This window comes from Apis florea, unplaced genomic scaffold (genome assembly GCF_048593485.1).
Source record: "Apis florea isolate Af1SG1 unplaced genomic scaffold, ASM4859348v1 contig_3774_pilon, whole genome shotgun sequence".
In the NCBI taxonomy this organism is placed as follows: domain Eukaryota; kingdom Metazoa; phylum Arthropoda; class Insecta; order Hymenoptera; family Apidae; genus Apis; species Apis florea.
Genome location: NW_028256847.1, coordinates 223,577 through 236,641, shown reverse-complemented (window position 1 = coordinate 236,641; position 13,065 = coordinate 223,577). Strand labels below are relative to the sequence as shown.

Here is a 13,065-nt window from a genome sequence, read left to right as displayed (position 1 = left end):
TAAGGATGTTTTTGTATAGTGGAATAATGACTTTCATTATATCTAATTATGATATGTAATATATGATATACAATAATGATATAAAATAATGCATACGATTTCTTCCTCGAATATTTTCTTTTGCAAAAATCTTAGAAATATCTTGTTTGGAAGAATTATTTTCAACAGGTCATTGTACGGAAAAAGATAAAAATCTCGAAATCGCTTCTATAACTGATGCATAAAAAGAAAGGGTGAAAGTGCAAATTATTATATTCGTTGGAACGTTTAGCTTGTGGAGAGAACACGTAGATTAAATAGAATGCAAAAGTGGATGGAAATTAATTCTGGCGTTAATTTAGCAGCGGCTAGTAAATGTTCTGGCTCGAGCATTCTCGTGGGTATGATACAGCTTAATTCTCAGTTGCAAATAAAACTCCAGCAATGCAATGACTCGTTTTCATTTGCCTATACTGTCCTTGTTGTATTGGAGCTAACATATACCAGAAAGAAAATAGAATGAATAAAAAAGAAATTGAAACAAAGAGTAAATAAAAAAATTTCGCAATATAGTATAGCTTTAATACGATCGAGTCATGTGGCGCCATCATTCGAGAGGATCGAAACTAAAAAACCATGTTGCTAGGCGGTTTATATTTGAGAATAAAATTATAGATTTTTGGAGAAAGTTAAATTGAAATTGCATGTAATGTAACAGAATATATTTTACTAGAAATATTATGTAAAAGGAAATAATAAATATCAGTATGTACTAAAAATGTAATTAAAAATTCTTTAATTGATTTATTTTCTTTCTTTTTTTGATTCGGATAAAATTTATATGATACGTCTATATTGATATAATAAAATATTACAACTGATATAATTGAATATAAAAAAATAAATATAAAATAATTGAATTGAATATAAAAAGTATTAAATGCTACACAAAAAATATTTTTTAATGTAATAATATTTATCAATCTTGTAAATATTAGAAACTACTCTAATATTTATAATAAAAATTTTACATATATATTGATGCAAAATTAATGCATAAAAATATTTTATATTTTTGAAATATTTGTTTCGTAAATTTACATTAAAATATTTAAAATAAACAAATGAAATCAAGCTCCTTTTGTGATTCATATATAATAAAATTATATAGTATACGTTCTTTGGAATAAATAACAATTCAGCTCAATATATAACAATGAAAACATATATATTCTATATTAAGTCATAAGCAATGCATTTTAAAGAAATGTAATATCGAATACTGCGATATCTATAGTGCAATATTTGTACTTGTAACAATAGAACACTAATTTTTCATTCTATAATAAATAATTTATTAAATATATCTATTTAAAATACATTAAGTAGCAATAAAAATAAATCCGGATTATTAGAATCATAAAAGAATTTCTAAATAGTCAAAATTCAGGTATAAACCCTTTTTAGTTCTCAATAGTACGCTAGATGGCGATTGTGTCACCTACGATGGCAAAACTTACTTGAATACATCACTCTATCCATGTGCTTCTTCGTGATCACACTGATCCGTCAGAGAACGCCATGTTTATACTGTAGGTGGTTTGGTGCGGGTCTACGTGTTGTCTGTTATTTTCAAGTGATACGTTTACTTATTTATTTATATCGTAGTATAAAGTATCCTGTGCGTGAAGTAGATTTCGATCGATATTGTGACCGATTAATTTTCATTGGCGGTACATGGAATAATTTTGTAGACGTGAACGTTTTGGTGACTTATGGACCTACGTTTCTCGGAATTCTTTTGCTACTTCATAAATTGTTTACAAGTTGTTCATACTGCTTTGCGGCTAAGCAGAATCCTCAGAACGTGCTATTTGCGCTAGGAATACAATTTCCTTTTCAGGAATCAACTGCAAACGTTGGATGAACGTGATGCATCTTTACTAGAAGCATTTGCGCGTTTTATAACCTGACAACACGTCCAAAGTTTCTTCTCTTTTAACATGTTATTAAATCTTTGACGAAGTATTAAGCGGTAAGGATTCAACAAGTCTGCGACATCCATTCTTTTCTGTGTTTGTTATTCTATTACGCGTTTAATGTTTAAAGGAAAATCGCGCAATTAAGTTGATTATTACATACGTTTACATATATTGTAAAACATTCAATGTTTTGTGTAAATAAACGTATGAATTTTATTTTTTATCCAATTTGTGATCTATTCTTTTTCAAATTTATGAAGTATTACTATTTATTAATTGTATTTCTGAGAAATTTTCACGTATTTTTGTATTAGCTTTTTTAATGCTACACAGTATGTAAAAATTAATTATAAATATAAAAACATGAATTAAATTATACGAAATATCTTGAATTTTAAATGCATTGATTCTATGATAATATTTAATATATTTATATATAAATTTATATTATGTATTATGTGTATTATATTTAAATATATGTAAAAATAATATTTAATTTAAAAACATTTAGATATATTTTATTTATTTTATTGTGAAAATTAATTATTAATATATTTTTTTAATTTTATAGAGAGATATTTAATATCTCAATATATTTTGTGATAATATAATCAATTTTTTAATTACATAAAATGAAGTTACTCAGATTATCATTACAATATATTACAAATAATTTTTTATATAATCAATTTTTAACATATATGTCAATTTATAAAATTAATGTTATTTTATTTTTAAATCATTTTTAAATCATTTCTTTATTTTAGATCTGGAACAAACAAATGAATTTCAAGATGTGGTCATCACAAGGTAATAATTCTAATTCAAATAATTCATCCAAAGAAGAAAAAAATCTGCGTACATTGGGTATGACATCTGCTATTAGTGTAGCAGAACCAAAGCCCAGTGATTTTACTAGAACAAATGAATTAAAAGAAGCATTAAAGCCTTACAATGTATTTGAATCAGAAGAAGAATTAAATCATAGGATGGAAATTTTAAGGTAATACAATTCATATTTTCATGTACATGTATATTGTATAATAATAATAATATTTAATATTATTAACCATATATTAATTCTGTTTAATTAGTAAATTAAATGCATTAGTGAAACAATGGATAAGGGATACAAGTGTTGCCAGAAATATGCCACCCAATGTAGCTGAACAAGTTGGCGGTAAAATATATACTTTTGGTTCATACAGGTTAGGGGTACATCACAAAGGTGCTGATATAGATGCCTTATGTGTAGTACCACGTCATATTTATCGGTCAGATTATTTTACATCCTTCTTCGAGTTACTAAAAATGCAAGAAGAAGTTACCGATTTAAGGGTATGTATTTTAAATAATGACAATAGTTGTAGTAATTAATTGTCAATTTAATATGAATTGTTTTTTATATAGTTATAATACAGTAAGTATTACAATTCATATTTTGAATTATTATTAGTTAATAAGAAATAATGTTGCAATAAAAATTGAATAATTAATAATAATTATTAGATAATTTTTAATAAATGTTAAAATCAGGATTAAAGTTGGTTTTTAATGTTTTTTAAAATAAAATATAAATTAAAAAATAAAAAAAATATTTTTATGAGTTTTATATCAATAGAATTTATTATTTTTATTCACGAAATTATTCTAGCGATAGAGATGATTACGAACATGTATAAATCGTTATGTTTAATTATTCAATTTTTATTTGATTTGATATTAAAGATTTATTTTGTATAAAATATATTATCTACTTGTTGAAATATAAATTTTATAATTATTTAGTTATATTATTTAATATCTTTTAGGCAGTAGAAGAAGCATTTGTGCCAGTAATAAAAATGAATTTTGATGGCATAGAAATTGATATGTTGTTTGCTAAACTGGCTCTAAAAGAAATTCCAGATTCAATGGTTAGTAGTTTATTTATAAATTTTACATTTTAACTGGATTTTATCTTGCAAGCTGGTTGTTGTTATCTCCAAGTTTTTAGAAATGCATTTGCGAATGAAATCTATATTTATGGTTTCTAGTTTCTAAACATATTTAATATAAATATGAATATCATAGTACTTATTTTATCAAAATAGAATTTCTGTTGAAAAAAAATTTTCTCTAGAAGCTTTCTCATGCAAGTTAATTAAATTCAATAACCAGTGATCAAGATATAAGACACTATCATAATTTATAAATTCTTTTTTTTTTATTATTATTATATCTAATAAATTTTTATTATATAGGATCTCAGAGATGATATGTTATTAAAAAATCTTGATCAAAAATGTGTAAGAAGTCTTAATGGTTGCAGAGTCACAGATGAGATACTACGTTTAGTACCTAATATAGAAAATTTTAGATTGGCCTTAAGAGCCATTAAATTGTGGGCAAAACGTAAATTAATTTGTTTTTTAATTTTCTTATATCATAAAATAAAACGTTTATATTTTTTACTTATCGTTTTGGTTTTTATCTTTAGGACATGGCATATATAGTAATGTATTAGGATATTTAGGTGGTGTATCATGGGCTATGCTAGTAGCAAGAACGTGCCAACTTTATCCTAATGCTGTTGCAGCAACATTAATAGAAAAATTTTTCCTTGTATTTTCTCAATGGAAATGGCCACAACCAGTCCTTTTAAAGCAACCTGACAATGTTAATTTAGGATTTCCTGTTTGGGATCCAAGAGTAAGGATTCTTCCCATGCTTTAATTAATTTGATTAAAATTTCATGTTAATAAAAATTTTCTAACTCAATAAACTTTTTTTTAAAGGTAAATATATCGGATAGATATCATTTAATGCCAATAATTACGCCTGCATATCCTCAACAAAATTCTACCTTTAATGTTTCGGTATCAACGAGAACTATTATGCAAGAAGCATTTGAAAACGGTCTTTCAATAACGGAAGAGATTATTATGGGAAAAGCAACTTGGGATAAATTATTTGAACCTCCAAATTTCTTTGGAAAATACAAACATTATATTGTATTATTAGCAAGAAGCTTAACTGCTGAAGATCAGCTTGAATGGTGTGGACTTGTCGAATCAAAAATACGACACTTAATAGGTAAAATATCGAAAAATCTATTAAATATATTCAATTGGACTGTATGGATATGATAAAACCCGTCGATGAACAATGCAATTATAATCATCATTATAATATACAAAATGATATATACAAACATTAATTGAACAATCGAATAAATTGAACCATTTTTAATTTATCAACTCACAAAAAGATTTTAAACATGACCTAACTATTGCGCTTTTAAATATTTATAACTTGTACATCGTTTTGTTGTCCCATTAACAAAATGTTAATAACAAAATATCGGGTACCAATATTAGTTTATCATATCTGTTTTTTTTTCTTCCTTTTTTTTCTTTTTTTCCTTTTTTTTTTTTTTTTTTTTTTCTTTTTTTCATATGTGTTTTTCCAGTTAAATGACGTAGATTAAAACAGGTTTCTTTTTTTACAATATGAATTTTTAGAATTGTTTATAGGTTTTTATATCATAAACTTATGCATCTTTCGCAGGAGTAAGCAGCAATTATAAATTAGTTAATTATATAAGTTCTGTCTTAATCTGTGTCTATTTTAATTATGAAACTTTGACTTTGAATATTAATTTTATTGATATTACAATGCTAATAATCCGCGGATGCCAAAATGGCAAAATCCTAACTCTCAAAAACAGGTACACTGGAAAGGAATCCTCACATCACATTGGCACATGTAAATCCGGAGGCGTTTCCACCATTAGAACCAGAACCAGAAAGACACTGCTCTATGTGGTTCATAGGCTTGCTTTTTGCCAAAAGCGAAAATTTAAACGTTGATCTAACGTATGATATAAAGTCTTTTGTAGACTCAAGTAAGTATATTATATTATTTTCAAAAAATAAATAATATTTCACGATTGAATATCTAAATTAAATAATTTAAGTTCATTGTTATACCATAGTTTAATTACAATTGTTTTCATATAAAATTTTAGTCTTGAGACAGGCGGAACAATTAAGCATGTTGAAAGAAGGGATGTGGATTGAAGTAAAACACGTGAAAAAGAGGGATCTCCACACTTATGTATCTCCTAGTTTGCTCAAACGAGAAAGAAAGGTATGCATTAATTTTATTTTTCTTTTCTAATTTAATTTTCAATCTTTATATATAACGATTATTAATTTAAAAAAAAAAAAAATTCTTCCCAGGTTTCCGGTACTGTACATAAAAACGGAAATATTGCTGGAAACGGTAACAGTGGTAGCGTTTCGCCACGAAATCCAGGAAATACAACGAATAGAAAGAGATTATCAGATCAAAATCAAGATACAAGTATAAAAAAGCGAAAAGTCAACGATGGCGAACAGCCATCAGTGACACACGTAGGTATTGTAAATATAATCGTAACACAATTGGTTAAATATTAAAATAAATATGACTAATGAAAAATTATGTGTCTTAGCATGGAGAAGATGGATCGCTAGTTGTTCAGTCTTGCGGAGAAGATAGCAATTCCGGATTCAGCTTGGATGAATATAAACAAACGTTATCAGCTGCTAAGGATGTAAGACATTGTACATATAATGAACAGTAATCATCATATAACAGGATTAGGTAACTACATATAAAAATAGAGCATAGTAAGACAATTTTGGATTGATCGGAGAAGAAATTATTTTTTATAACATAAATCGGAATCATATGGAGGTAAGGAGCGGAGGATATAACAATATTGTTTATTTGCAACGTTCCGCTTCTTTCTCTTACTTTGGTTTCTTTAATTTCTTTTTTTTTCTCTCCCTTTTTTTTTCAAGAAATATATTCTAATTCTTTTATTATTTGAAATGTTTCAGGAAGGGCCTACTGGTGCATCAACAGTAGCACAGGAAGGATATGTTTGCACTTGACCGCTACAGGAGTACTACCTCACATCTATCCACAGATGCTCCTCTGGGCCATCTAGACTGTAATCACTTCTCATGCAACCATCCACTGCCCACTGTAAGTCCCCCGTTTCGTAAAAACAAAGCAACGTCATGCGTTGGAGAGAACTACCCGTTGGAGTCAATCGATGCACGACTGTGTGTGACGGACACTCTAATTTTAGTATTTATCAACATCTACAGTCAATGGGAACAACTATGTTATTGAATAATTGTGCCAGTGTCTGTGATGTTATTTTTTTATCGTAAATCGCGTTAGTAATTTTGAAAAGTTACGATCGAAAAACTATAGATAACAAAGCTTCAAAACCATCACTACGTGAATCTAAGATTCATAATTTTATTTTTATATTTCATTTTGTACATATCACTTATGATCATTTTTATCCACGAAATTATTAAAAAAGAAAAAAAAAAGAGAAATAAGAAAAAAAAAGATGATAAGAACATGGTGTCGGGTGTAAAATACAGTTCGATGTTGTCGCGTTGAAATGTGAATAGACAACGATATTTTGATTAAATGCTTGTATTAGGATTTTCAGTCAAATGAAAAAAAAAAAAAAAAAGGAAGGTAAAAAAAAGAAAAAAAAAAGAATGAAAGTTTCAGCGTTAATGAGATAGAACGTATTCTTGTATAAAACGCATTTCTTTAATGCATAAGTAGATAAAATATTTAAAAAAAAAAAAAAATGAAATATGTTTAAGTTGTAAATAATTCGTAAAACACGTCGTTATTCTCGTGTCAGTGTAAATTACACGAAATGATTTGTCTCTAAGTTCTTTCAAGTGTAATCGTATATAATATGATGATAAGTCTTAGTTTATTCATTTATTTTACAAGATATTTATATAACATTAATATTAATTTTATTTATATTATCTCTACTAAACGAATATCTCTAAATATCAATTGCTGTATGAGATCAATTCTAATACATATGATATCGTTTATATTTTCACGTAAAAAAGATCAAAAATTAATTTTTTTTGTTTTTTTGTTTTTTTTTTTCTCTCTCTCTTTCTCTCTCTTCTTGTAATCAATCGAATAACGAATAAAAATCACCGGCACTGGCATAAGAAATTGAATGTTTCATTTACGGAAAATAAACGTCGATAGCATTATTAGATTCGCATCGATGATCACTCATAGTAATTACTGTAAATGAAACATCTGTGAACAAGCCATTGACTTTGTTGACGATCGTGTTACATAGAAATGTTTTTGTACGGAGAGTCGCTTTTTAGTTTTTATTCACAGAAAACGAAGTTATAGCTTTAACAATGCAACATGGGACTGGCATCTGGATTATTCGAATCATCCACCACCTGATGGTGAGTGTTTTCAGGTGTTCGACTGCCTTCAGTTCCCCTTCAGTTAGATTTCTATCCTACAAATGATTCCGATTCTATCTTTTTATCGTAACCATACTTTCCTTTACGAATTACCATTGTGTTAAAGGCATGTCATTTATTAAGACACGTCTCGGGGTGTTTGATGTTCACTCTTTAATAATGATATTAATGATAATATACGTAATATAGATATCGATATGAACGATACATCGCAACGTATTATCTCAGGAACTAAGTATTTGCAGAATAATCTTCATGAGTGTATATTTGCATACGAATTACAACGTTTGTATAAATCCGCGAATTAACACTGATATCCGAAATACATGGTTTTTTTTTTTTTTTTTTCGAAAATTTATTCGATTAAGAATTATTATTGAGATAATCTGCGAATACTATAGTTAATTCGAGCGGTTAGGGACCATTTCGTTATTTGTACATATTGGTCGTAATCATGAGATCGTATTTCTTTTTCTTTTTTTTTTCTTTTTTTTTTTTTTTCTTCCGTTCTAAAGCTTCTCTGCTCGTATACGTCTTATGTTACGTTAATCAAAGTATAAATGTATAGTGCAGTATCAGCAAATTACATTATATATATATTTTTTTTTTCTTGCTTCTGTTATAGTCGAATTAGATTCATGTACGTAAGCATTATGTCACTATCTTTATACTGTATTCTGTCATTTTCTTACATTCACTTTAATTTTTGTTCGTGTGATACGAGCATTCGAGATTTTTACAGGTCTAGGTGAATGTACAAAGTAACTGACTTGGATGTAAATCGAGATATTCAAATCCTGAATAAAAAATTTTTCTTATAAAAGAATCTACTATGTTACCGTTACTAGAATATTTATTCTAAATATATATTCTTCCGTTTATTTTACTACTTATTTTATTTCATTTCGATTATAAAAATTTCGAATTTCAATTTAATCGAATTGAATTTCATTAAAATTAAAAATTTCATTAAGAAAACAAGAATTAGATTATTTCTTCAGAATATTATCGTTATTTTTTTCTACATAGGCAAAAATTTTATCTACTTCAGTTCGATTATAAAGTTACCACATTTTCTAAAGTAAAATTTATAAATTATAGCATTTTATGATTATACGATAAAATGTAATTTATAAATAAATAACACAATAAACTGTATAATAACTGTCAGTTCCTAATTCTTCAATTAGAATGAAAGTCTATATTTAATCATAATTATTTTCTCTTGAGCAATTAAATTAAACAATTATATTCTTGTTTTCTTTCAACGGAACAAAAAAAAAAAAAGAATTTTAGATTTTGTAGATTTTATAAGTTCTCTTCCTTTCTTTTTTCTCTTTCAATAAAACAGACTCAAAGAAGATTAGTGCAATATAAATATTTTTAGGAATTTTCGACTGATTTTTTTTTAGTTAATCATAGCGATAACTAATTAAAAACTTTAAACGTTCGAGAAAGGGAAAGTTACGATTATATAGAAACATTTTATTCGAAAAAATATACGTTTCGTGAAGCTAGGTGTACATTACGCGTGTAAATTAACATCTCGAAAAGACACTAAGCTTTGCTCGTATTTTTTCCAACAAAGTAAGTTTTGATCGTAATTTTTCCATTATTTATTTATTAATACTAATTCTTAAACCATTTGATTGAAGTTTGGATACAATTTTTCGAGTATCTCACGCGATACGATTAGAATTAAAAATAACAGCTTGTAATATGCTCGATAAAAATGCTTAGGAAAGAATTTTTTATAATTAAATCACAATATCAATGAATTCAACGGAATAATTAAAAATTTAACGCTGTTTATACTCGATGAAAATTTTCCAAATAATCCAAACTTTCCTCTTCAAATATCTTCAATTCAACTGTCAGTTTTTTTTTTTTTTTTTTTAATTTTATGACAGCCCAGAAATTAATCATTATTCCTTTATTCGTTAATTTCTTGATTCATTTCCCGTTATATCGGATAATAATCTTTCATTACTATATTTTCTGATATACCGGAGTAGCGTATATGCGAATAACATAATATAATACTTCAATGTTATCTAACAAAGAGAAAAAAAAAAAAAAAAAAAAAAACCACTATCGAAATGACGTATGAATATATATAGTATCGTGGAATTTTACACAATACTATCAGGCAGATCGATATAAACAGTGAACATCAATATTATCCTCGTGCGTATACAGTAACAATAAGTAATCATGCTTTTTTGTTACTTAGAAAAAAGTAAAAAATTAAAAAAAAAAAAAAAAAAAAAGAAAAAAAAAGAAAGAAAAGAAAAAAATCGTTATTAGAGAAGAAAAAGAAAAGAAGAAGAAACTGAATGAGATCGTGCACTCGGAACTCCATTCACGTATCTTTTCGTTCCGAAACGTCAGACATGTCTATAGCACATTCATGTGTCCTCGATCCATTCTCGAGAACATTGCGTCGTTCGTTTGTGTATCGGTGCGATGTTCTCGAGAGCCACCTAATATAAAGCAAATTAAAAGAAAAGAAAAAAAAAATCCCCCTCTAAAAAAAAAAAACGAACAAAACAAATCGAAAAAAAGATAAAGAAAAAACGCGAAACGGTGAACAACATCACTATCACCCGTAACACACGTACACACACACACACACACACACACACACACACACACACACACACACACACACACACACACACACACACACACACACACACACACACACACACACACACACACACACACACACACACACGTACACGTATCTTTCTCTTGTACAATAAAAATCGAATAAAAAATCAAGTGGAAAAAAAAAATAAAAAAAAAATAAATAAAAAAATAAAAAAAAATGAAAAATTCGAAAAAAAATTTTGCTGAAGGCAAGGTTAACTATCTAGGAACGAGTGTTTATAAGAGTGCGCGGAAAGTCCAAAATTTTGAAGGTTTCTCGATCGATCAATTCGTCTCTAGAATCCTTCTCGGACGTTCCTCCTTTATATTATAATCCTTTCTCTCTCTCTTTCTCTGTATCCCACCCTTTATCTTCAGCCCTTTTTCTCTCTTTCTCTCGAACACGATATTAAAAAAAAAAAAAAAAAAAAAAAAAAAAAAAGAATTTCAAAACGAACGAGACATTTAGTGAACACTCGCTTCCATTAATCCACGAACACATACAAGACAGCACAATATTAACACGTACATACACACAGAGTTAGAAAGACACGAGTAACACACTCTTAAAAATAAAAAATAAAAAAAAAAAAAGTGCATATTCATATACTGACAAGAGGACCCCGTGCACAAACAGACGCACGATTTTATATGGAACATAATTGTGGAGGTAAACTGCGAATGCATCTGCGAGGCTGCGTGTGTTTTAACAATATGAATGTGTGAGTCAATTTTGTCTGAATGAAAAGGGGGAAAAAAAAGAGAGAAAGAATGACGATAAAAATAAAGCAGCATCGAAATACATTATCATGTGTTTATGTGCTTATGTACAGCGTACACAGGCTGTCACGATACACCGACACGGCCCCGGCTTCCTAAATAAGAATGTGCGGGGAAGGGGAAAAAAAAAAAAAAAATAATGGTATGGATTCGATTTTTAGTCAACGAGAGAGTCGTACGTACTACACTCATGATCACACGACCCTGAATCGTGAACGAATCGTTGTAACCGTGACGAAATTCTTTTAGGTTCTCGGTACCGACGAAGAAGCCCCTTCCTCTGTGTCGATACGTGTCAACTTTGAGAAACGAAAAATGACCGCCGAAAAATGAGAGGAGAGGGTGAAACCGATTTCTCGATATAAGGTCGCCCCGCTGGGAAACGAAGCTTAACGAGAGCTTAAATTATTAATTACCAATTATCGCTTTACCACCAGAATATTTATCACTAGAACTACCTCCAAACGCATTGTATACCTTGAATACATTTAACACGTGTAATATCGATTTCCGTTGAAAATTATCTCTCAGCGTTTGGTAGTAGCGTTCTAGTGTTAAAAAAGAAAAACGATTGATTGACATATAATATTTATTATACCGTATTTTCATTCTTGTCTCCTTAATTCTCGTTTCTTTTTTTTCATATCTTTATAATCCCATCGTGCGAAAAAACGTTACAGCCCAGACGATTCGGCCACGATCGCTAAGAATTCGCTCCATACCATCGTGCATACCAGCAAGCAACAACAATTTCTTTCGAATCGATACGCTCGGCCGTATATCTCTCGTTGTAGAATTGAAACGCGTGCAAAGAAGCTCTCGTCTCTGTCTTATTTCCGCGTGCGAGTTGGAATCCATCCCGTGTCTCTCTCTCTCTCTCTCTCTCTCTCTCTCTCTCTCTCTCTCTCTCTCTCTCTCTCTCTCTCTCTCTCTCTCTCTCTCTCTCTCTCTCTCTCTCGACTCGGCTTTTGGAGAGGTGAACACGGGAGGATGCACCACTGTTATTGAAAGTTCCTGCCACTGAAAGTGTACACACGCTCTGCAACCGTGGAGACGGTGTAGTGCGGTGTAGCGAGAAAAGGGGATCGGTGTATCGTGAAGGCCGTATGCACGTTAGCTGTTACTCCATTCGTAGGATCGAGGTCGTTGTAAAGAGATAACGCACGACGGCAGGGTCCATGTGCTTCGACCTGGCAATAGGGACGATTATTTACCGTGAAGCACGAGTTATATGCATAATTTGTATCCTCCCTCGGCAGTTGTACATTCTGTATCTTTCTTGAATAAACCGAAATAAATTTTTCTTTTAATTCCTTCAGCCAAACACGAGCCGCTGCTCGGCGACGATTAGGTGGAATGAC

At 29.2% G+C, this 13,065-nt stretch overlaps 1 protein-coding gene across 4 annotated transcripts; it reads left to right on the top strand.

Annotated features, from left to right (window-relative positions):
• The first annotated feature begins 1,507 nt into the window (after positions 1-1,507).
• On the top strand, positions 1,508-13,028 carry hrg (poly(A) polymerase hiiragi). 4 transcript variants are annotated; one of them, XR_001112316.2, is made up of 12 exons: positions 1,508-2,014; positions 2,729-2,964; positions 3,056-3,299; positions 3,773-3,877; positions 4,205-4,355; positions 4,441-4,652; positions 4,739-5,036; positions 5,671-5,847; positions 5,971-6,092; positions 6,185-6,362; positions 6,439-6,540; positions 6,830-13,028. XR_001112316.2 is itself a non-coding variant. In XM_003694913.4 (12 exons), exons 2-12 carry the CDS (start codon positions 2,744-2,746, stop codon positions 6,881-6,883), a joined length of 1,860 nt encoding a protein of 619 aa, XP_003694961.1. In that variant the 5' UTR covers positions 1,508-2,014; positions 2,729-2,743; the 3' UTR covers positions 6,884-13,028. The 4 variants fall into 4 exon arrangements, 2 of the variants coding, with proteins under 2 accessions (XP_003694961.1, XP_012343763.1); XR_001112317.2 differs by having other exon boundaries at positions 6,439-6,590; XM_003694913.4 differs by having other exon boundaries at positions 6,185-6,358.
• The last annotated feature ends 37 nt before the right edge of the window (positions 13,029-13,065 follow it).

Excerpts from the sequence above, each read along its gene's own strand:
- hrg (XM_003694913.4), top strand. The coding sequence starts at position 2,744 with ATGAATTTCAAGATGTGGTCATCACAAGGTAATAATTCTAATTCAAAT. Across the intron at positions 3,878-4,204 it reads AAGAAATTCCAGATTCAATG|GATCTCAGAGATGATATGTT; the intron begins GTTAGTAGTTTA and ends TTTATTATATAG. Across the intron at positions 6,093-6,184 it reads TGCTCAAACGAGAAAGAAAG|GTTTCCGGTACTGTACATAA; the intron begins GTATGCATTAAT and ends AATTCTTCCCAG.